At 37.5% G+C, this 25,771-nt stretch overlaps 1 protein-coding gene across 3 annotated transcripts in view; it reads right to left on the bottom strand.

Moving 5' to 3' along the window:
* CADPS2 (calcium dependent secretion activator 2) overlaps window positions 1–25,771 on the bottom strand; it is a 1,413,577-nt gene that overhangs the window by 1,040,947 nt on the left and 346,859 nt on the right. For all 3 annotated transcript variants that reach the window (XM_053716670.1, XM_053716668.1, XM_053716669.1), the window contains exons 4-5: window positions 11,133–11,213; window positions 10,721–10,957 (exon numbers count right to left, since the gene is read on the bottom strand). In XM_053716670.1, the coding sequence (XP_053572645.1) occupies window positions 10,721–10,957; window positions 11,133–11,213 (318 nt within the window). The remainder of the gene's footprint in view (window positions 1–10,720; window positions 10,958–11,132; window positions 11,214–25,771) is intronic.

The following is a 25,771-nucleotide window of genomic DNA, read 5'->3' as shown; positions in this document are numbered from 1 at the left end:
TTAGGAGGCAGTTTTCCCACTATCAAGTCATCTTTACGAATAGAATGTCTAAGCCAAGATGCCAGAGCCTCCGCCATAGGTTTTTAAACCTTCCTGGGACCTGAAAAATGGCCAAACAGACATTTGTTTAAATTCTCTTATTGCCTGAAGATAAAATTTTAAAGTTGCTGACAACATCCAAATTGTGAGGCAGACACTCCTTTGAGTTAGAAGGGTTAGGCCATAAAGAAGGTAAAACAATTTCCTAAGTTAATGTTCTCCTAAGAGACCACCTTAGAAAGGAAATCATACATTGTCCGGAGGACTGCTTTGTCCTGATGAAAAACTAAGAAGGAGGGATCACAAGACAAATTGTTAGAATGAAGAGAATCTTCCAAGACAGCATTTTTAGGTCCAAGTTATGGTTCAAAGAATAGACCATGTAAAACAGAAAGGACAAAATTCAAATTCCAAGGGAGGGAGATCGATCTAACAACTGGGCAAATTCTCACCAATGCTTGTAGAAAGGTTTCTTGTGAAACAGAACAGATATTTGACTCTTAAGGGAACTAGCTGATAGACCCTTGTCTAGGCCATACTGTAGAAAATTAAAAATCATGTGGATCAAAAAAGGATTTCCATGAAAAACCTCTAGAACATCATAGGAAATAAGCTTTTTAAATGTTGTGATCGATCTTTTGAGTGACAGGCTTTCTTGTCTGTAATAAGGTAGAAGTAAAGGACCTTGGAGACAGAAGATCATTTCTTAAGGGTAGAGTCCATGGAGGAGAGGATGACATTTGAATTAAGTCTGCATACTATGTTCTGTGGGGCCATGCTGAATCTATGAAAATTACTGACGCTGATTCCTGTTTGATTCTTGCTATAACTCTTGGAAGAAAATGAACAGATGAAACATATACGCTAGTTGAAAACCCCACTGACATACTAAAGCATCTATCATGTGAGCTCTTGGATCTTTTGATCTGACACAGTGAACTGGAAGCTTGTGATTCAGTTTGGATATCATTAGATCTACATCTGGAAGGCCCCACTTCAGAACTAACTGATCGAAGAAGTCCTGATGAAGGGATCATTCTCCTGGATGGACAGACTGACGACTGAAGAAATCTGCCTCCCAATTTTTCACTCCTGGAATATGAATAGCTGATTGGGTACAGAGATTTTTCACTGCCTAAGAGAGAATGTGAGACACCTCTTTCATGGCTAAGGGATTGCGAGTCCCCTCTTGATGGTTGATGAACGATTGGAAACAAATTAATTTCTCTTGCTTGGGAAGAGGCCAGGCCTGAAGGGCCCAACGAATAACATTAAGCTCTAAGATGTTTATTAGCAGACTTGCCTCTAGAGGAGACCATAATCCCTGCATCTTCCTTATACCCCAGACTGCCCCCAAACAAACTCATGTCTGTAGTGAGAAACAAAAGCAAACACTGCTCAGGCGACCAAGGTGCTGTTAATACCAAAAGTGTTTATTCATCCAGACAGGACATAGTCAGCAAAAAAGAACACCTTAACATATGTTCACAAATACAAAATACCAAAAGAATATTAATCTACACTACCATCACAGGAAAAGGTAAGTGTCAAATGGTAACTTTATTATAGTGTATGTATATGCCTCTAACTACATTCAACTTTAACTAGCTATTAAAGCTAAGATAGTAGGTTTAAGAAGATATAACCCTATACTGTACACATCATAAATATGTATGTATATTATAATAATGTAATATATCTAAGAATTGGTGAGAAGAATAAATTAATGTTAACATTAAGTACATGGGATATTATCAAAAATTCTATTTGTTATTGCTTTAATTTATGTTACATTCTTTGGATTTGCATATTTGGGGATGGGAAAAGATACATTTAATCAATAAGGACCCTGGTATAAACATCTCTTAGTTATTAATATACTCTGTCTATCTATATGCGTCCATCCAAACTAACCAATAATTTGAGTACCTAGGATTTAACAAAATATTCATTTAGAGAATTTAAACAGTTAAAGTAGCTTAATATCTAACTTTAAGAGATCCTCAATGCAGTAGAAACAGTAAGTATAAGACCTTTTTGGTAGATTATAGTAACTATCACCCTATTCTTGAATAAGTTTTCGAGCTATTAGTCAGAACTGTTAATTCTGTTTTAGTCATACGGTAAATACCAATCCATAATCATATAACACGGTAAATACCAATCCATAATAGTATAAAAAATATGTTTATGCAATAAATGCATCCACATCCAGCCTCTTATTCATACCATAAGGAATTCTTGTATTTAATTCAATTATCCAATAAACCTCTCTCTTGAGTAGAAGGTCTGTTCTATTACCTCCTCTAGCAGTTTTTTGTATACTCTCTATTCCTACGAAAGAGAAATATTTAGTTCCTTTACCATGTATTCTAAAATGTTTAGCTACTGGGGTCTTAGGTTCTTTCTCTTCCAATGATAAATCTTGCTTGCAGAGCACCTCTCTCAACTTTTCTCCTCAGAGGCCAAGAACTAACAGAGTGGAGGTGGAAGGGATTAAAGTTAAGTGAGGGTTCTCATAATTTAAGAAAGAATTCTTAGCCTGCTTCGTAAATGATTGAGGTTCCTTAAATAGAGATAGTACTCATGCTAAATCACTTGAAAGTGAAGCATAACTGTAAAAAGCTGACATGAAAATATTACCTTCACATCTCTATGTAAAAAGGGAAGATATTTTACCTCAAAATTTCTTCAACTCACCTTAGTAAATGCTCTGTGAACAGTTATACTGAGATTTCCAAGCAAACTTCCTAAAAGGGACAGTCTACAATATAACGTTTACTGTTTTAAAAGATAATCATTACCCATTCCCCAGTTTTGCATAACCAACAATGTTATATAAATATACCTTTTACCTCTGTAATTACCTTGTATCTAAGGATCTTTTGACAGCCTCCCTGTACTCACTTTTATTGCCAATGGTTTAGACATTAATGGCTGTGTGTTGAGTTATTTTGAGGGGACAGCAAATTTACACTGTTATACAGGCTGTACACTCACTACTTTACATTGTAGCAAAGTGTAATTTCTTCAGTGTCGTCACATGAAAAGATATAATAAAATATTTACAAAATGTGAGGGGTGTACTCAGTTTTGTGGGATACTGTATAGTTTGTCAGCTCTGTAGCTGAACACATCTAGTGAGCTGATGACAAGAAGCATATGTGTGTAGCCACCAACCAGCAGCTAGCTCTTAGTAGTTAATTTTTTATGCCTACTCTACCTAGGTATGCTTTTCAACTAAAGAATACCAAAAAAATAACAAGTTAAAGTTCATCATGGAAATATATAAGATTTGTTGTTGTTTTTTATTGCACACTTTATCTGAATCATGAATGTTTAATTGTGAGACTTTAATGTCCCTTTAGGCTACTTTAGCTTTATTCTAAGACATTTTTTTTTAAAGAAAACAGGATAAACATATTCAGAGGAATAAAATAACCTTTCACTTAGCTGCCTTATTAACATTTTCTAGGTTAAAGGGACATAAAACAAGTTGGGATATAGACAAAATAGAGTATGTACTTATTATTTTAGCTGCACATTTATACTGCAGTGACTCGCCATTAAACCTTTATTTTAAGTTTCCAAATTGTACAGCTCTACCTCCCCCCACACATTTCATTATATGTCTGCATCTATATCTATAATTGCTTTGGTAGAATGCAGACCTGAACACTCATTATCTGTGCGAGCATACCTAGAAGCAAATAAGCTGCTGTGAAATGCAATGCCTGTGTTTCTGATGCTACACACTGATAGGGGGTGGATCAGACTACTCCAGACAGCATGGCTATGTAAGTCATTTTTCTTATTTTTGAAAATTATTTTTAAGAACTTTCATTTAACCCTTTGGGTTCAAGGGAACAACAGTTTTATCCCATGACATTTCATGTGCATAAACTAACATTGTCATTCTCTGAGATAACCTACTTTCCTTGTGGGCTAATGAGGAAGGGCCACACATATCTCCTTTTTATATACATTGTTGGTGACCTTCAATGGATAATGCCACACATGGTGGGTAAGTTCCTAGACGCAAAGGCATGTCCCCGCTCTACTATGTACAAATTAACCTACATCAAGAAGAACATAATTTATGTAAGAACTTACCTGATAAATTAATTTCTTTCATATTGGCAAGAGTCCATGAGCTAGTGATGTATGGGATATACATTCTTACCAGGAGGGGCAAAGTTTCCCAAACCTCAAAATGCCTATAAATACACCCTTCACCACACCCACAATTCAGTTTAACGAATAGCCAAGAAGTGGGGTGTTAAGAAAGGAGCGAAAGCATCAAACAAGGAATTGGAATAATTGTGCATTATACAAAAAAAATCATAACCACCACAAAAAGGGTGGGCCTCATGGACTCTTGCCAATATGAAAGAAATGAATCTATCAGGTAAGTTCTTACATAAATTATGTTTTCTTTCATGTAATTGGCAAGAGTCCATGAGCTAGTGACGTATGGGATAGCAGATACCCAAGATGTGGAACTTCCACGCAAGAGTCACTAGAGAGGGAGGGATAAAATAAAGACAGCCAATTCCGCTGAAAAAATAATCCACAACCCAAATCAAAAAGTTTTAATCTTATAATGAAAAAAACTGAAATTTATAAGCAGAAGAATCAAACTGAAACAGCTGCCTGAAGTACTTTTCTACCAAAAACTGCTTCAGAAGAAGAAAAAACATCAAAATGGTAGAATTTAGTAAAAGTATGCAAAGAAGACCAAGCTGCTTTGCAAATCTGATCAACAGAAGCTTCATTCTTAAAAGCCCAGGAAGTAGAAACTGACCTAGTAGAATGAGCCGTAATTCTTTGAGGCGGGGATTTACCCGACTCCACATAAGCATGATGAATCAAAGACTTTAACCAAGATGCCAAAGAAATGGCAGAAGCCTTCTGACCTTTCCTAGAACCAGAACAGATAACAAATAGACTAGATGTCTTCCTGAAATCTTTAGTAGCTTCAACATAATATTTCAAAGCTCTTACTACATCCAAAGAATGTAAAGATCTCTCCAGAGAATTCTTAGGATTAGGACACAAAGAAGGGACAACAATTTCTCTACTAATGTTGTTAGAATTCACAACTTTAGGTAAAAAATTAAATGAAGTCTGCAACACAGCCTTATCCTGATGAAAAATCAGAAAAGGAGATTCACAAGAAAGAGCAGATAACTCAGAAACTCTTCTAGCAGAAGAGATGGCCAAAAGGAATAAAACTTTCCAAGAAAGTAATTTAATATCCAAAGAATGCATAGGTTCAAACGGAGGAGCCTGTAAAGCCCTCAGAACCAAATTAAGACTCCAAGGAGGAGAAATTGACTTAATGACAGGCTTAATACAAACCAAAGCCTGTACAAAACAATGAATATCGGGATGATTAGCAATCTTTCTGTGAAAAAGTACAGAAAGAGCAGAGATTTGTCCTTTCAAGGAACTTGCAGACAAACCCTTATTCAAACCATCCTGAAGAAACTGTAAAATTCTAAAAGAATGCCAAGAGAATTTATGAGAAGAACACCAAGAAATGTAAGTCTTCCAAACTCGGTAATAAATCTTTCTAGACACAGATTTATGAGCCTGTAACATAGTATTAATCACTGAATCAGAGAAACCTCTATGACTAAGAATTAAGCGTTCAATCTCCATACCTTAAAATTTAATGATTTGAGATCCTGATGGAAAAATGGGCCTTGAGATAGAAGGTCTGGCCTTAACGGAAGTGTCAAAGGTTGGCAACTGGCCATCTGAACGAGATCCGCATACCAAAACCTGTGTGGCCATGCTGGAGCCACCAGCAGTACAAACGAACGCTCCATTAGGATTTTGGAAATCACTTTTGGAAGAAGAACTAGAGGCGGAAAGATATAAGCAGGTTGATAATTCCAAGGAAGTGACAACGCATCCACGGCTTCTGCCTGAGGATCCCTGGATATGGACAGATACCTGGGAAGTTTCTTGTTTAGATGAGAAGCCATCAGATCTATTTCTGGAAGTCCCCAGATTTGAACAATCTGAAGAAATACCTCTGGGTGAAGAGACCATTCGCCCGGATGTAACGTCTGGCGACTGAGATAATCCGCTTCCCAATTGTCTATACCTGGGATGTGAACCGCAGAAATTAGACAGGAGTTGGATTCCGCCCATACAAGTATTCGAGATACTTCTTTCATAGCCTGAGGACTGTGAGTCCCACCTTGATGATTGACATACGCCACGGTTGTGACATTGTCTGTCTGAAAACAAATAAACGATTCTCTCTTCAGAAGAGGCCAGAACTGAAGAGCTCTGAAAATCGCACAGAGTTCCAAAATGTTGATTGGTAATCTCGCCTCCTGAGATTCCCAAACCCCCTGCGTCAGAGATCCCCATACAGCTCCCCAACCTGAAAGACTCGCATCTGTTGAGATCACAGTCCAGGTTGGACGAACAAAAGAGGCCCCTTGAATTAAATGATGGTGATCCAACCACCAAGTCAGAGAAGATCGAACATTGGGATTTAAGGATATTAATTGTGATATCTTTGTATAATCCCTGCACCATTGGTTCAGCATACAAAGCTGAAGAGGTCTCATGTGAAAACGAGCAAAAGGGATCGCGTCCGATGCAGCAGTCATGAGACCTAGAATTTCCATGCACAAAGCTACCGAAGGGAATGATTGAGACTGAAGGTTTCGACTAGCTGAAACCAATTTCAGATGTCTCTTTTCTGTTAGAGACAAAGTCATGGACACTGAATCTATTTGGAAACCCAAAAAGGTTACCCTTGTCTGAGGAATAAAGGAACTCTTTGGTAAATTGATCCTCCAACCATGTCTTTGAAGAAACAACACAAGTTGATTCGTATGAGATTCTGCGGAATGTAAAGACTGAGCAAGTACCAAGATATTGTCCAAATAAGGAAATACCGCAATCCCCTGTTCTCTGATTAAAGAGAGAAGGGCACCGAGAACCTTTGAAAAGATCCTTGGAGCTGTTGCTAGGCCAAACGGAAGAGCAACAAACTGGTAATGCTTGTCTAGAAAAGAGAATCTCAGAAACTGAAAGTGATCTGGATGGATTGGAATATGAAGATATGCATCCTGTAAGTCTATTGTGGACATATAATGCCCTTGCTGAACAAAAGGCAGAATAGTCCTTATAGTCACCATTTTGAATGTTGTATCCTTACATAACGATTCAATATTTTTAGATCCAGAACTGGTCTGAAGGAATTCTCCTTCTTTGGTACAATGAACAGATTTGAGTAAAACCCCAGACCCTGTTCCAGAACTGGAACTGAAACAATTACCCCAGCCGACTCTAGGTCTGAAACACATTTCAGAAACCCCTGAGCCTTTACTGGGTTTACCGGAATGCGTGAGAGAAAAAATCTTCTCACAGGCGGTCTTACCTTGAAACCTATTCTGTACCCTTGTGAAACAATGTTCTGAATACAAAGACTTTGAATCGAATTGATCCAAACATCTTTGAAAAATCGTAACCTGCCCCCTACCAGCTGTGCTGGAATGAGGGCTGCACCTTCATGCGGATTTGGGAGCTGGTTTTGACTTTCTAAAAGGCTTGGATTTATTCCAGATTGGAGAAGGTTTACAAACGGAAACTGTTCCTTTAGGGGAAGGGTCAGGCTTTTGTTCCTTATTCTGACGAAAGGAACGAAAACGATTAGCAGCCCTATATTTACCTTTAGATTTTTTGTCCTGAGGCAAAAAAGCTCCCTTCCCCCCAGTAACAGTTGAAATTATTGAATCCAACTGAGAACCAAATAATTTATTACCTTGGAAAGAAAGAGAAAGCAAAGTTGATTTAGAAGTCATATCTGCATTCCAAGACTTAAGCCATATAGCTCTTCTAGCTAAAATAGCTAAAGACATATACCTGACATCAATTCTAATGATATCGAAAATGGCATCACAAAGTTATAAGCATGATGAAGAAGTTTAACAATGCTATAAGCATTATGGTCTGACACTTGTTGCGCTAAAGCCTCCAACCAGAAGGTAGAAGCTGCAGCAACATCAGCCAAAGAAATAGCAGGTCTGAGAAGATTACCTGAACATAAATAAGCCTTCCTTAGAAAGGATTCAAGCTTCCTATCTAAAGGATCCTTAAAAGAAGTACTATCTGCCATAGGAATAGTAGTACGTTTAGCAAGAGTAGAGATAGCCCCATCAACTTTGGGGATTTTTTCCCAAAACTCTAATCTATCAGATGGCAAAGGGTACAATTTCTTAAACCTTGGAGAAGGAGTAAATGAAGTACCCAGACTATTCAATTCCCTAGAAATTGCTTCTGAAATAGCATCAGGAACTGAAAAAACTTCTGGAATAACTACCTGAGGTTTAAAAACTGAATTTGGACGCTTATTAGTTTTAATATCAAGAGGACTAGACTCCTCCATATCTAATGCAATCAACACTTCTTTAAGTAAAGAACGAATAAACTCCATCTTAAACAAATATGAAGATTTATCAGTGTCAATATCTGAGGCAGAATCTTCGGAACCAGATAGATGCTCATCAGAAATAGATAAGTCAGAATGATTGTGGTCATTTAAAAATGTATCTAAAATATGAGAAGTTTTAAAAGACATTTTACGTTTACTAGAAGGAGGAATAACAGACAGAGCCTTCCAAATAGAATTAGAAACAAATTCTCTTACATTAACAGGAACATCCTGAACATTAGATGTTGAAGGAACAACAACAGGTAATGGATTATTACTAATGGAAATATTATCTGCGTTTGATAGTTTATCATGACAACTAACACAAACTACAGCCGGAGGAACAGTTACCAAAAGTTTACAACAAATGCACTTAGCTTTGGTAGAACCGACATCAGGCAGCGTCATTCCAGAAGTAGATTCTGATCCAGGGAAAGGTAGTGACATCTTGCAATATGTAATAGAAAAAACAACATATAAAGCAAAATTATCAAATTCCTTAAATGACCATTTCAGGAATGGGAAAAAAAGCAAAACAAAACAAGCCTCTAGAAACCAGAACCAACTAAAAAGTGAGACTGAAATAATGTGAAAAAAACTGGCGCCAAGTATGACACCCACATTTTTGGTGCCAAGTATAACGCCCACATTTTTTATCGCCAAGAATGACGCCCATATTTTTGGGCGCCAAAAACGTCCGCAACACACAAACTTCAAAATGACGCAACAATGTGAAAACCTCCGGCGTCAACCATGACACCGGAAGTGACGAAATTTTTGCGCCAAAAAAGTCTTGAGCCAAAAATGATGCAATAAATTGAAGCATTTTCTGCGCCCGCGAGCCTAAAAGCCCGCAATTTAGAAAAAAGTCAATTGAAAATTTTTAAGGTAAGAAAAATATAAATTCATATGCATTTTCCCCAAAAAATGAAACTGACTGTCTGAAAGAAGGAATACTGATTATCCTGAATCATGGCAAATATAAGTTTAACACATATATTTAGAACTTTAGTGCCCAACCATAGCTTAGAGTGTCATGAATAAAATAAGACTTACTTACCCTAAGACACTCATCTACATAAAGTAGATAGCCAAACCAGTACTGAAACGAGAATCAGTAGAGGTAATGGTATATAAGAGTATATCGTCGATCTGAAAAGGGAGGTAGGAGAAGAAATCTCTACGACCGATAACAGAGAACCTATGAAATAGATCCCCTAGAGGAAGACCATGGTATTCAAATAGGCAATACTCTCTTCACATCCCTCTGACATTCACTGCACTCTGAGAGGAAAACTGGGCTTCAGCCTGCTGCGAAGCGCATATCAACGTAGAATCTAGCATAAACTTACTTCACCACCTCCATGGGAGGCAAAGTTTGTAAAACTGAATTGTGGGTGTGGTAAGGGGTGTATTTATAGGCATTTTGAGGTTTGGGAAACTTTGCCCCTCCTGGTAGGAGTGTATATCCCATACGTCACAAACTCATGGACTCTTGACAATTACATGAAAGAAATTGAATCATGTTAACATTAATAGCTTTGCCAAAGATGTCATGCAGGAGTTTATTTTATTTAGAAATGTGGCCAACAAAAGCACAGATGGGCATTCACACAGAACAACTGCCATGTAATTTACTAATCTATGCAGTGATTTCACAGATTAGTATAGAAGACTGGGGAAGGAAATGACCAGTACAAAACACTGTCACAGTTTAGTGTAGCCTAGCAGTGTGACGTAGTTGGTAACTGTACAGTAGATTTGCTCCTTAAACCAGTAGCTACCAGTAGTATTAATAAGGGTCCGCTTTTTTTTATGTTGGCAGTGATTAGGATCGAAAATAATTATACGGTTGTACTAAATTATGTATGGCTATGCTCTGCCATATGCATATTCCAGTTCATCACTTTGATAGTAAACACTTTATTATTGCAATAACAGATCTTCTACCTAAAACTGTAACCTAGAGAATAATTTAAACAATGAACAGGAAACAGTTTATATTACTTTATTCTATAATTAAAAAATCTTAGCTCTTTGATATTCATTAATAATTAGCACATTTTAAACAATTATTCTAGTCTTCCTTTTTCATTCTAAAAACCTTACCAAGATAATGAGAAAGTTCAGATAGTAAGAAATTAATTATTTTTATGAGAGAGAGAAGAGAATATGAGAGAGAAGAGAGACAAGAGAGGAGAGAGACTGAAGGATACATACCTCTAATGTGAATGACAAGACAACATCCGATTTAGACAACTGGACCTCATTTTCATCACCAATATCCAAGAAGGCAGAATTCTGTGACCTTTTTAACTTCTGCAACTTAAACTCAGGACCTCCTTTTGAAACAGGAAGACTTTCTAAATTTGCCATTAATAAATTCACTGAAGACCGCAGCTCTTCTATAAACATGATCTCCATATCTTTTGATAAAAACTTTGTGAACTTCCTTTCCTTAAAGAAAGGAAATATTTGGTATCAGCACAAGATAAGCCGCAGATAATGACAATATAGGTCTAAACAAGATTATAGCATTTGTTCATCAACTACAATGCACTGCTAATCAATACACAAGAAACAGATGCAATCCCATATGCCCAACACAGAAATCTAAAGAAAGTTTTTTTACCTTAGCCATTTGATCTGCCAATTGGAGACGCCCATCAAGTTCTCGTCTAATTTGTGCCGCTTGCTCATCTGCATTATCCAACTTTAAAGAAAAAAAATATAGAATTATCTTTAGGTTATCTTCTAGTCTCTGACTATTACAGACTTTCATATAGATCATTCAACTGCCTTGCTGGTAGCACCAAGGTTGATATTTATTTTGTGACACAGCCTAAATTTCTGCTGAGCACATATAATAAAATTGCCCAGCATCTTACACAATCTGTTTTAGGGGTAAGAAGTAAAGTGCTCTGTCTTATGTATATCATAACATTATTGGCATTTGTGAAAATCTTAGTTGTTTAAAAATCTTTTTTTTCTGCTCATGGAAGGATTTTTTGCAATGTAAGGTTAAAAAGTAATTGATACCTGGTCTGTTATATATATATATTACAAATATATTACAAATATTTATATAATATAATATAATATATTACAAATATTTTTTCATAGTACTCAAATCGCTACATATATATATTTCATTAAAATTATGGGGGGGAAGATAAAAAACTGAAATTAAAACCTCCATGTCTAAAAATTAAATCAATGTAAATATTTGCATAGGAAATTAGCACACCTAGGCAAGAATCCCGCTTGCTTTCCCCCAGAAATACCTCATATACAATGTTACCAATGCACAAGAGAATTCTGGGTAAGATATGCAAATTAGATATGCAAATTCTCAGGTTTTTTTGCGTCAAAATACTGTTTTAACACAGCTATCCTTTTAACAGGATTTCTGGTTTGCTGCAATAATCTTACCCAGAATTCTCTTGTGCATTGGTAACATTGTATATGAGGTATTTCTGGGGAAAAGCAAGTGGGGATTCTTGCCTAGGTGTGCTAATTTCCTATGCAAATATTTATATTGAGATATATATATATATATATATATATATATATATATACACACATACATACATACATATACACATACACATATATATATTTTTTTTATTAATTAAAAATAATAATAATTGTTTAAATTATTATTATTATAATCCAGTTTACATAAAATATCAAATTGTCTTTTCATATCCACACTTTCTGAGGCACCAGCTCCTATTATTATTATTATTATTATTATTATCAGGTATTTGTAGAGCGCCAACAGGTTCCGCAGCGCTAATTGAGCATGTGTCAAAATTCAGTGTATACACATGAGTCTATGATTTGCTGTCGGCTGTCATGTGGTAAAGGGGCAGGCAATTGGAAGGAAATTTCAAAAGGCTAATTTGTAACAAAAAAACTAATTTCCAAATGATTGCACCAACATAATTAAAATTAAACAAAAAATACTGACACAATTCGTCAGTACTCATTTGTATTCTTTATATTACCTTTAAGGGGTTAAATACTTACCGTTGGTTCATTTGACAGCCGTGCTAACCTGCTCCTCTTCTTCACAGAGCCCCGGTCGTGCTAATAGGAGACAGAGGGGCCGATTTATCAAGCTCCGTATGGAGCTTAATGCCCCTGTTTCCACGCGAGACTTCAGGCTTGCTGGAAACAGCAGTTATGAAGCAGCGGTCTAAAGACCACTGCTCCATAACTTGTCCGCCTGCTCTAAGGCCACGGACAGAAATCAACCCGATCAAAATTGACACCCCCAACTAGCGGCCGATTGGCCGCAAATCTGCAGGGGGCGGCATTGCACCAGCAGCTCACAAGAACTGTTGGTGCAATGATAAATGCAGACAGCCTATGCTGTCTGCATTTATTGATGTACAGCGGACATGATACACTACATCGTATCATGTCCGCTCGCATCTATGATAAATCTACCCCTAAGCGTGGTGGCTTCCAGGGCCTGCAATAAAGGGCCTTCTATTAGCACTGATCGGGCTTGTGAAGAATAGGAGCGGGTTAGCGTGGCTCTACAGCGCCTCAAAGCTAAATCTAAAGCTACGAAAACAAATGTAAATGTTCTACAAATATTCAGTATTAATACTGAATAGTGCAGCCAATGAATACATACATACATATTATATATACACACACATATATATATACTGTATATATATATATATATATATATATATATATATATATACACACATATATACATATGGGATGTGCATTTGGATTATTTGTTGGCTTCCGAATGCAGAAGAAGGTGGGCATTCTTGAGAAATATAATTTATGCTTACCTGATAAATTCATTTCTCCTGTAGTGTAGTCAGTCCACGGGTCATCCATTACTTATGGGATTATATCTCCTCCCTAACAGGAAGTGCAAGAGGATCACCCAAGCAGAGCTGCTATATAGCTCCTCCCCTCTACGTCATATCCAGTCATTCGACCGAAACCAAACGAGAAAGGAGAAAACTATAGGGTGCAGTGGTGACTGGAGTTTAATTTAAAATTTAGACCTGCCGTAAAAAACAGGGTGGGCCGTGGACTGACTACACTACAGGAGAAATGAATTTATCAGGTAAGCATAAATTATATTTTCTCCTGTTAAGTGTAGTCAGTCCACGGGTCATCCATTACTTATGGGATACCAATACCAAAGCTAAAAGTACACGGATGATGGGAGGGACAGGCAGGATCTTTACACGGAAGGAACCACTGCCTGTAGAACTTTTCTCCCAAAAACAGCCTCCGAAGAAGCAAAAGTGTCAAATTTGTAAAATTTTGAAAAAGTGTGAAGTGAAGACCAAGTTGCAGCCTTGCAAATCTGTTCAACAGAGGCCTCATTCTTAAAGGCCCAAGTGGAAGCCACAGCTCTAGTAGAATGAGCCGTAATCCTTTCAGGAGGCTGCTGTCCAGCAGTCTCATAGGCTAAACGTATTATGCTACGAAGCCAAAAAGAGAGAGAGGTAGCCAAAGCTTTTTGACCTCTCCTCTGTCCAGAATAAACGACAAACAGGGAAGAAGTTTGACGAAAATCTTTAGTTGCCTGCAAATAAAATTTCAGGGCACGGACGACGTCCAGATTGTGCAGAAGTCGTTCCTTCTTTGAAGAAGGGTTAGGGCACAATGATGGAACAACAATCTCGTGATTGATATTCTTGTTAGTGACTACCTTAGGTAAGAACCCAGGTTTAGTACGCAGAACTACCTTGTCTGAATGAAAAATCAGATAAGGAGAATCACAATGTAAGGCCGATAACTCAGAGACTCTTCGAGCCGAGGAAATAGCCATTAAAAACAGAACTTTCCAAGATAACAGCTTGATATCAATGGAATGAAGGGGTTCAAACGGAACACCTTGCAGAACGTTAAGAACTAAGTTTAAGCTCCACGGCGGAGCAACAGTCTTAAACACAGGCTTAATCCTAGCCAAAGCCTGACAAAAAGCCTGAACGTCTGGAACTTCTGCCAGACGTTTGTGTAAAAGGATAGACAGAGCTGAAATCTGTCCCTTTAACGAACTAGCAGATAAACCCTTTTCTAAACCTTCTTGTAAAAAAGACAATATCCTAGGAATCCTAACCTTACTCCATGAGTAACTCTTGGATTCGCACCAATATAAGTATTTACGCCATATTTTATGGTAAATTTTCCTGGTAACAGGTTTCCTAGCCTGTATTAAGGTATCAATCACTGACTCCGAGAATCCCCGCTTTGATAGAATCAAGCGTTCAATCTCCATGCAGTCAGCCTCAGAGAAATTAGATTTGGATGTTTGAAAGGACCCTGAATCAGAAGGTCCTGTCTCAGAGGCAGAGACCATGGTGGACAGGACGACATGTCCACTAGATCTGCATACCAGGTCCTGCGTGGCCACACAGGCGCTATTAGAATCATCGATGCTCTCTCCTGTTTGATCCTGGCAATCAATCGAGGAAGCATCGGGAAGGGTGGAAACACATAAGCCATGTTGAAGACCCAAGGTGCTGTCAGAGCATCTATCAGTACCGCTCCCGGGTCCCTGGACCTGGATCCGTAACAAGGAAGCTTGGCGTTCTGGCGAGACGCCATGAGATCCAGATCTGGTTTGCCCCAATGCCCAATGATGAAGCAGTTGGGCAAACACCTCCGGATGAAGTTCCCACTCCCCCGGATGAAAGGTCTGGCGACTTAGAAAATCCGCCTCCCAGTTCTCCACGCCTGGGATGTGGATCGCTGACAGGTGGCAAGAGTGAGACTCTGCCCAGCGAATTATCTTTGAGACTTCCATCATCGCTAGGGAACTCCTTGTTCCTCCTTGATGGTTGATGTAAGCCACAGTCGTGATGTTGTCCGACTGAAACCTGATGAACCTCAGAGTTGCTAACTGAGGCCAAGCCAGAAGAGCATTGAAAATTGCTCTTAATTCCAGAATGTTTATTGGAAGGAGTCTCTCCTCCTGAGTCCATGATCCCTGAGCCTTCAGGGAATTCCAGACTGCGCCCCAACCTAGAAGGCTGGCGTCTGTTGTTACAATCGTCCAATCTGGCCTGCGGAAGGGCATCCCCTTGGACAGATGTGGCCGAGAAAGCCACCATAGAAGAGAATCTCTGGTCTCTTGATCCAGATTTAGCAGAGGGGACAAATCTGAGTAATCCCCATTCCACTGACTTAGCATGCACAATTGCAGCGGTCTGAGATGCAGGCGCGCAAAAGGTACTATGTCCATTGCCGCTACCATTAAGCCGATTACCTCCATGCACTGTGCCACTGACGGGTGTTGAATGGAATGAAGGACACAGCAAGCATTTAGAAGTTTTGATAACCTGTCCTCCGTCAGGTAAATTTTCATTTCTACAGAATCTATAAGAGTCCCTAAGAAGGGAACTCTTGTGAGTGGCAATAGAGAACTCTTTTCTACGTTCACCTTCCACCCATGCGACCTTAGAAATGCCAGAACTAACTCTGTATGAGACTTGGCAGTTTGGAAACTTGACGCTTCATCTGTGTCAGACATGTTTAAACAGACTAGCAATAACACTAGCAAGCTTGGAAAAAAACCTTTAAATAAATTTACAAGCTATATAAAAAAACGCTACTGCGCCTTTAAGAAACATAAAAATGTGACACAGTTGAATTAACGATGAACCAAATATGTTAAAACAACCAAATTTTAACAGAAAATGTATAAAGTTAGCAGAGAATTGCACCCACAAGCAAAAGGATGATTAACCCCTTAATACCCAAAACGGATAACAGTTGAAATAATAAACGTTTTTTATCACAGTCAAACACACTGTCACAGATCTGCTGTGACTGATTACCTCCCTCAAAACTAGTTTTGGAGACCCCTGGGCTCTGTAGAGACGTCCTGGATCATGGAGGAAGAAATAGGAAGACTGTGACTAAATTTTTACTGCGCAATAAAGCGCTAAAATAGGCCCCTCCCACTCATACTACAACAGTGGGGAAGCTCAGTAAACTGTTTTTATTCAGAAACAAACGACAGCCATGTGGTAAAAATCATGCCCATAAAGTTTTATCACCAAGTGCCAGTAAACGTTTTAAAAATTAAAATTATGAAGTGTTATTAATAAGCCTGCTGCTAGTCGCTTTCACTGCAGTGCAGGCTCAAATATTACTTTAATGTAGACAGTATTTTCTTAGTGAAATTCCATTCCCCAGAAATACCTCAGAGTATACATACATATCAGCCTGATACCAGTCGCTACTACTGCATTTAAGGCTGCACTTACATTACATCGGTATTAGCAGTATTTTCTCAGTCAATTCCATTCCTTAGAAAATAATTTACTGCACATACCTCCTTGCAGGTGGGCCCTGCATGCTATCCCCTGTTCTGAAGTTACCTCACTCCTCAGAATGGCCGAGAACAGCAAGTGGATCTTAGTTACGACCGCTAAGATCATAGACAAACTCAGGTAGATTCTTCTTCTAATGCTGCCTGAGAAGAAACAACACACTCCGGTGCCGTTTAAAATAACAAACTTTTGATTGAAGAAATAAAAACTAAGTTTAACACACCACAGTCCTCTCACACGTCCTATCTATTAGTTAGGTGCAAGAGAATGACTGGATATGACGTAGAGGGGAGGAGCTATATAGCAGCTCTGCTTGGGTGATCCTCTTGCACTTCCTGTTAGGGAGGAGATATAATCCCATAAGTAATGGATGACCCGTGGACTGACTACACTTAACAGGAGAAAAGAGCAATACACTTAGATCTAAGCAAATCCAGATCTTAGTGTGTTGGACTTTCACAAGAATAAATCCGGCTCTGAAAAGAGCTGAATGCCACAAGCAGCCTTCTTCTTCTGCATTAGGATCCTAACAAATAATACAAATGCACATCATCCCTAATAATATATATATATATATATATATATATATATATATATTTATATCACACACAAAAAAATCGACCAAAATATTTTTATTTTTATTTTTGAACCAGTAATATCTTTTTTAGCTGTCTGAGCTCTCAGAATCACATAAGATATTACAGAGATATTTAAAAAATGTATGAATTAATATTCACACAACAGTTGAGCATTATAATCCATAGCTGTGAAGATTTTCTACAAGCTTAGTCCCCAGCTCTACAAACTTTTCATGCCTTTGCTACCACCGCGGGATAACTAAATAGATAAAGTTATTTTGTCCATCAAAAGCGTGTAATTCAAACTCTAAAATAATTAACTTTTCCATTTGATGTGAAGGCTTGGATATGATTTCTGTACTCACTATATATGCATGTATACGAATAATTCAACTTTTATTTCCCTAATTACCTAAGATACGAACCACATTTTTCAATATGTAAAATATGCAGCAGTCTAGGGGTGCACAAAGTAAATAAATACCTAAATGGGTGATTGTAAAACAAACATTACACATTACTCTATGCCACTGTACATCCTGGGTCCTGCAGACTTGGCTGTCCACTACAGCAAATGAGAGGCAAAATGTGGGAATCTATGTAATGCAGTGTCTCTTTTTAGTCAGCCAATAGGGATAAGCACAGGCAAAAATGTTATCTAAAAAAGTAATTTCTGATTTTTCTCAAAAGTTTGTTTCAGTTGAATATCATTCATGAAGGCATTAATTTCATCAGGATATTTTTGGTTTTGTCATAATATTCATTAAAAAAAAGTTCATGGGGGGGGCGGAGCTAGCCAGTCAAGGAGATGGCTGCGTCTTGACCTAGCTCCTAAGCCCTATCTGTTTGGAACAGTCATAGGCAGTAGCCGAAAGCCATTTGGAGACCCCAAATGCTCAGGATCTAACATCGCTGAGACCACTCAGAACTACCTTTGGAACCGGCGCCAAGGAACAGCATGAGCGACATCACTCCTTATCATGCTACCGTCCTTCACACTCGACTGCACCTAAACGGTCGTCCGGATAATTAATCCTGGTAAGCCTTTGTGCAGTTTCATCTATCATCGTTGAAATTACACCAACTGTAATGCTCACCTGCACTTTAGACATAAACTAACAATTTCCTTTTCCCACATGGCAACATCAAGGCCTTAAATAAAAATTTGCAAAGCATGGAATAATTGTGCCACTCCATATAAAGGGAAAAATATAGCTTGAGCCATATACAAATAGTTGTTCCTTCTCAGCAGACTCTCCCCTGACACAATAAGGGTCTCATCAGAAGGGGTTCAGCATTTACATATGCAAAATAGATATTTACCTAAAACTTGCTACCCTTTAAGAAGTTTGACATTTTTCAACTCTCATAATGTCTCCAAAAAAACCTGCTAAATCGGGCAGAGGTTCTAGGCAACTTAGAACCCCAACCCCCTTAGTAAATAGTTTCTTTAAGACCCTAGAGTCTAGAACCTCTGTAACAGCAGACCCTACACCTTCAGAGAATGCAACTCCTCCAAGCTCCTCAGATTCCGAATCTGAACAAGCTTCCGGGACCATTACTATACCTACAGCACTTTTTGACACAATCCCTTCAAAAAAATTACTTTTCCTCTTTAATATCCCAAGTTAAAGAGTGCATAAGGGATGAGATTTCTGATCTCAAAAAAGATATCTTAGTTGAATTCCTTGAAAATAATCAAGATGTCCATGTGACAGCCTTGTCAAGTCTACACAGCCTCATCCAAAAGCAAGATTCCACAATCTCTGAACTAGAGGACAAAGTAGATGATGCTGAAAACAGAAGCAGATGACATAATATCAGGCTGCAGGGAAATCCTGAAACTATTTCACCTTCAGACTTGGAACAATATCTACAGGATTTTTTTAGTGCATTGAAGAAAGAAGATTCCCCATATAAAATAGATATTTGATCGGGCCCATAGGGCCTTACGACCTAAACCACCTGAAGACCAACCTCCAAGGGATGTCATTGTCCGGATTACAAACTTCCAAGCGAAGGAAAAACTGATGAAAATGGCGAGAGAACAACAACCTATCACCTATGAAAATTCAAACATCCAGATGTTTGCCGACTTATCCGAAAGGACACTTTCAAAAAGAAAAGAGCTTAAACCACTCACAATGCTCCTCAGAAAAAATGAATATCCCCTACAGATGGGGGTTTCCTTTTCATCTGTTAATCCTCTGGAGAAACAGATGGATCATGTGCTATTCAACAAAAGATATTTCAAAGATCTGTAAAGAGCTCAATATCTCTTCACCTCTAATGGAAGAGTCTCCTACTAACTCTTTGGTTCAACCCAGCACAGATGGTCCTGCTCCTTTTCCTCAGAAAAAGGAATGGAAACAAGTGCAACACAAGAAATCATGACGTCCACCATCTTCTCCTCAATCCCTTTCAGAAGAGAAGGGATGATGGCTAAGTAACTTTATGTGTATTATCTATTTTCCATCACATAATGGAAACATCTTGCTCGAAAGATTCCTTTGCTCTTAGATTCAGCCAATAAATAATTCAGTTTGTAACTGGTATTATAATCAGACTCATGTAGCCCCACTTTTTTCCTTCAACAGGTTCTTGTTATGAGATTACCTATAGGCCACAGTAAGGCTAGATCCCACACCTGATGTCTCTAATGTTAAATGTTATGTATTAATCTTTGTTCTCAAACAGTTGGGAGATTATCTCCTTCGAGATAGACAATATGTTTCATATGTATCGTTTTAAAAATATAATTTTTGTTATTGATCCGTTTTCTCAATTTTTTTTCTCATTATTATTAATTTTATTGTCATTATGTACTCTCAACCCACTTTTATTCAATCCATAATTCACTGTCAGTCAGCATGTGCGCAATTTTTCTTATTGTCACATAATGTGTAAACAATCACCGCAAGACATCACCATCTTCACACAAAACACCAAAGGTTTAAATTGCCCAAATAAACGAAGAATGGCGATCTTAGACCTACAATAAAGAGGTCACATTTTAATGCTCCATGAACACCATTTTAAATCAAAGAATATTCCTAAATATTTCTCACCCCATTACCCCAACACTTCCATTGCACCAACCCTCATAAAAAATCAATGGAGTCAGCATCCTGATTTATAAATCTATTCCCTTTACCAAAACTTATATTGACACAGACAAAAAAGGGAGATATTTATGTTTAAGGGGTCTCCTATATGGAAAACCAGTGACCTTGGTGAAACTGTATGCCCCCAATAAACTGCAGGAAGGTTTTCTATACTCAATATGTAACAGTTATGAAAATGGCTGGAGACTTAAATTTCCCTTAAACCCGCTAATAGATTGCACTAACCCCGATACTAGAGCAAGGATCCCTCATCTCCAAAACATTTGTCAAAAATTCAAATTACTCGGATTACACGACACCTGGAGATATCTAAATCCCCAGAAATTTGATTTTACATTCTTCTCACACCCAAAACTCAACTACTCTAGACTAGACTATATTTTAGTGGATCATTTAGTTCTATCTTATATCCAGCAATCAGACATTAAACACACTTCGTGGTCGGATCATTCTTTGCTGTTAGATAAAATACAAATTGAATTGTTCACCGAACATATTGAATCGTACTTTGCTATCAATGACACTCCAGACATTGACATATCCACTCTCTGGGAGGCACATAAAAGCACCTTAAGAGGCGAATTCATTAAAGCTAAAGCACAAATCACAAAAAAAAAAATAGATAAAGAAATCGCTGAATTAGACTATGCTCACAATCTACACCCAGTCGACTCCACAATTTTAGAACTCCTCTCAGAAAAGAAGAGATAAGACGAATAAAACATTACAAATAAGATCACAAAAACAATTACTTCATCTTCAACAAAACTTTTATAGGGAAGGAAATAAGTTAGGGAAGCTCTTGGCAAGAGCCTTAAAAAAAAACAACAGACCTACATTAACTCTCCCAACGGTAACCAACTTGAAGACACCAAAGCTATAGCAGAAGAGTTTAAAAAATTATACCACAAACTAAACAACCTTTCCCAAATAGGAACCATTATACCTACCTACAATCATGTCAAAAATACCTAGATAATATCCCAATCCCACAACTCACAACAGACCAACACAAATTTTTAGATCAACCTATTCTATCCTCAGAAGTCAGAGAAGCGATAAAACATCTAAAGCAGAACAAAGCCCCAGGGCCGGACAGCTCTCAGGTTTTTACTACAAGACATTTGCAAAACTTCTTATTCCTTATCTAACAACATTAATCAATTGCATTTCGGATAACTTCCCCTTTCCTGATATCAAGTTACAAGCCAATATCTCTGTATTAGCGAAACCTGGTAAGCCCCAAATACACCTGTGAATTTCAGACCAATATCCCTTTTAAACGTGGACTTAAAACTTTACGCCAAGATCCTAGCTAATCGCCTTAACCAAATTTTACCCTTAATCATACATCAAGACCAAGTTGGTTTTGTCCCTCACAGAAAGGCAAAAGATAATACGGTCAAAATCCTTTATCTTTTCAAACATATCTCCCTAAACAAGACGCCTTCTATTTTTCTTTCTACTGAAATTCCGAAAAGGCATTTGACCGACTTGACTGGACTTACCTGTTCGCAACCTTGCAATGCTTTCACTCTTTCATAAAAAAAAATCACTCGCTCTTTACACTAACCCAACCGCACAGATTAAAATCATCGGAACTCTCTCAGACTCTTTTGAGATACAAAATGGCTCCAGACAGGGATGTCCCCTTTACCATATACTTTTTATACTATCCCTTGAACCACTAGCCACCAAAATTAGGATGAACCAACACAAACATGGGATAGATATTGGCAACCAAACACATAAATTGGCTATCTTCGCAGATGACTTACTATTAACAATGACTGACCCATATGATTTCCTTCAGGTAGCCCTCTCTGAAATCTCACGTTTTGTATGTAAATCCAATTTCTCAGTAAACATGACTAAATCAGAATATCTCCCCATCAACCTAACACAACCTACCCTAGACAAATTAAAATCAAACTGCATCCTCAGACCTCAAACTAAATATGTAAAATACCTTGGTATATATTTCATTCCAGACAAAGACGACTTACGCAAATATAACTATGGAAACCTAATTTCAGAATTTCAAACTTTAACCTCCTCCTGGCTACCAAAAAATATTTCCTGGCTAGGCAGGATTCAAGCGGCAAAAATGATTCTACTACCAAAAGCTCTTTATGTTCTTCAGATGGTCCCAATCCCAGGTATCCTAAGAGACCTAGACACATTACAAAAAATAATAAATTATTATATTTGGCGATGAAGACCCCCAAATTTGAAGGGCCAAATTCAAAAAGATGGATTCAAATTGAATCCGATATGTAAATATCCCAAAATTTAAGCAGATTAAGATGGAACCCGGCGTTTTTTAATAATCATATATGGATGTATATGGATGTAGCCTGAGCGCCTCAACTAGAAGTGGGCTAGAATGTGAATAGATAGTATACGTGTATCTATTAATGACAATAAATGTTGACAGTTAAAACAATTATGTTATCATAACAATTATCAACATACAAAAAATATAATAATATGCGAATAAAAGCTATATATACTGTATATGTATATATATATATATATATATATATATATATATATATATATATATATATATACTGTATATATATATATATATATATATACAGGTGGCCCTCATTTTACAACGGTTCAATTTACACCGTTTCAGAATAACAACCTTTTTTTCCAGTCATGTGACTGCTATTGAAAAGCATTGAGAAGCAGTGCATTTATTAAAATAGCCAGTAGGTGGAGCTGTCCGCTTGTGTTGCAGAAAAGCCAAGCAAGCTGAAATCAGTTTAACCAGACCTGAGCTATCAAGCAGATTTCAAAGGAACAAGATCTTCCTGTCTATAAATCAGTCCAGATTGGAACGCATAGAAAGAACTGTTTGCAGAAAAATGCAAGTGAAATCTGCGTTGTGTGATTATTTTATTAGGTTTATAATGCTGTTTAGCAAATGTTTTTGCTCATTTAACTTAGCTTAATTATATATTCTGTGTTGGGTGATTATTTTATTAGGTTTATAATGCTGTTTAGCATTTAAAGTCTTCATTTCAAAGCTTTAAAAATAATGTATTAGGTGTTACTTATGACAATTTTGAGAGGGGCCTGGAACCTAACTCCCTCACTTCCCATAGACTTACATTATAAACTGGGTTTCAATTTACAACGGTTTCAATTTACAACCATTCCTTCTGGAACCTAACCCCGGCGTAAACTGAGGGCTACCTGTATATATATATATACTGTATATATATATATATATATATATATATATATACTGTATATATATATATATATATATATATATATATATGTATGGAAAAAGTACCACTAAAGAAAGTACCACTAAAGCAGTACTACAGCACCTTGGTACATAAATGGGGCACTATGCGCCCAGCAGGGTCTTGGCCGTGATGTAGCTTTTATTCGCATATTGAGAGCTAGAGGTCAAGACAGCCAGAGCATATAGGATTAAACAGGCGCTAGGTATATATTCCATCAATCCTTGTTTTTTTAATAATCACTCAATTTCTTCCTCCACTATAACTAACGAAACGTGGTCAGACTGAAGATTAATCCGTAAATAATACAATAAAATTTCCACCAAATATTCTCCTCTTACCACAATCTTATTTAACTCGTGGCCTAAATTTTAAATACAAACTCTCAAGAGATCTTGGTCTCACTCCCAATAAATTTACTAACAGAAGGCAGTAATATTAAACTTAAATGCCAGCTTGACCCCTTAGCACACCCCGTCCTCTCCTCTTGGTTCAGACTTCATCAAATCAGAGACTACATATTTACACATAGGCATAAAAAAGATCTTTTGAGACCCCTTACGGTGTTTGAACATTTATGTATCGCTAAGGAGATTGCTCCTAAAGTAGTATTTAATCTTTATAAATAACCCTAGCAAGCCATTTCCAACTTCTCCCTTCCTATACAAAATGTTGGGATAGAGAACTCAATACCTCCACCCCTGCTCAGACCTGGTTACATAGATTTAAAAATTTAGCTCAATCTGGCCATTCCTCACAAGATAAAGAAACTAATATAAAAATTATGCTGAGGTGGTACCTAACACCAACCAAACTAAAACATATTTACAAAAACACATCAGGCCCTTGCTAGAGAGGATCTAAGCAAGAAGGCCACATTTCTCACATTTGGTGGGAGTGTGCTCATATAAAACCTTTTTGGTCTGATATATTTAACAGCATCAATAAAACACTAGGTTCACAACTCACCCCCACTCCAGAACTGATTATGCTTAATCACCCCAATATTAACACATGTAAAATAAGAAAGCATTTTATCCAAATAATGCTCAATGCTCCCTCCATTTACTAGTGGAAAAATGTAGTAAACAAAAACAATGTTAGAAAGGTTCTACTACCTCAAACTAGGGCAATTAACCCATCTTTCATGATATGCAATTCCTCTGGGATTCTTATATTTATGGCGAAGCTAAAAAGGAACTCATACAAGTCGCACAATTCCCTAAAACCAGTCTGACAATCAAGTTTTCTAGATGAGTACATCAGTATAAAAGCATATTTTTTTTTTTTCATTCTTTTATTGTTTTCTTCTTCAAAGTTTGTTTTCCTGTTTCATGTTAATATGTCACCATTGGACTATTGGTTTCAAGTGTTTCAAGCTCTTTGTATGTTTTGGGCGAATTTCACTCTTACTTGTATTGACCCGGCAACCCTTCCTCTAAAATAAAAAGGTATGTATTCTTCACCCTCCATTGATTTTTAATTCAGCCCCATTTCTAGATTCTTGGAAAAAATATTTACTCCATTAGTGAGGCAGGGCAGGTCTTTTCTTAAAGATACCAGTGATTTCCTATTCAAATTAAGGAATATGCCTGATTTACCAGAATATTTAGTTTTAGCTACTTGGGATGTATGTAGTTTATATACCATTATACCTCATATGGATGGATTGAATACTGTTTGGATGGCTTTAACTAAATCCAACAAATATTCTGAACGACAGATACATTTCTTTATGGACTTATTGGAACTGGTGTTGACTCATAACTATTTTTCCTTTGACAGCATGTTTTTTCTGCAGCTGCAGGGCACCTCAATGGGTTCAAATGTTGCTCCTGCCTACACCTGCCTTTATATGGATGGATTGGCGCAACAGGTGGCATATACTGATCCAGATTTCCATAAATGTTTGGCGTAGTGGCGGTATATAGACGATTTGTTCATCATGTAGCAGGGCGACATTGAATCAATTGAGGTT

This window comes from Bombina bombina, chromosome 6 (genome assembly GCF_027579735.1).
Source record: "Bombina bombina isolate aBomBom1 chromosome 6, aBomBom1.pri, whole genome shotgun sequence".
Taxonomy (NCBI): domain Eukaryota; kingdom Metazoa; phylum Chordata; class Amphibia; order Anura; family Bombinatoridae; genus Bombina; species Bombina bombina.
The sequence above is the reverse complement of the archived record's forward strand: the minus strand, read 5'-3'. Positions and strand labels throughout refer to the sequence as shown.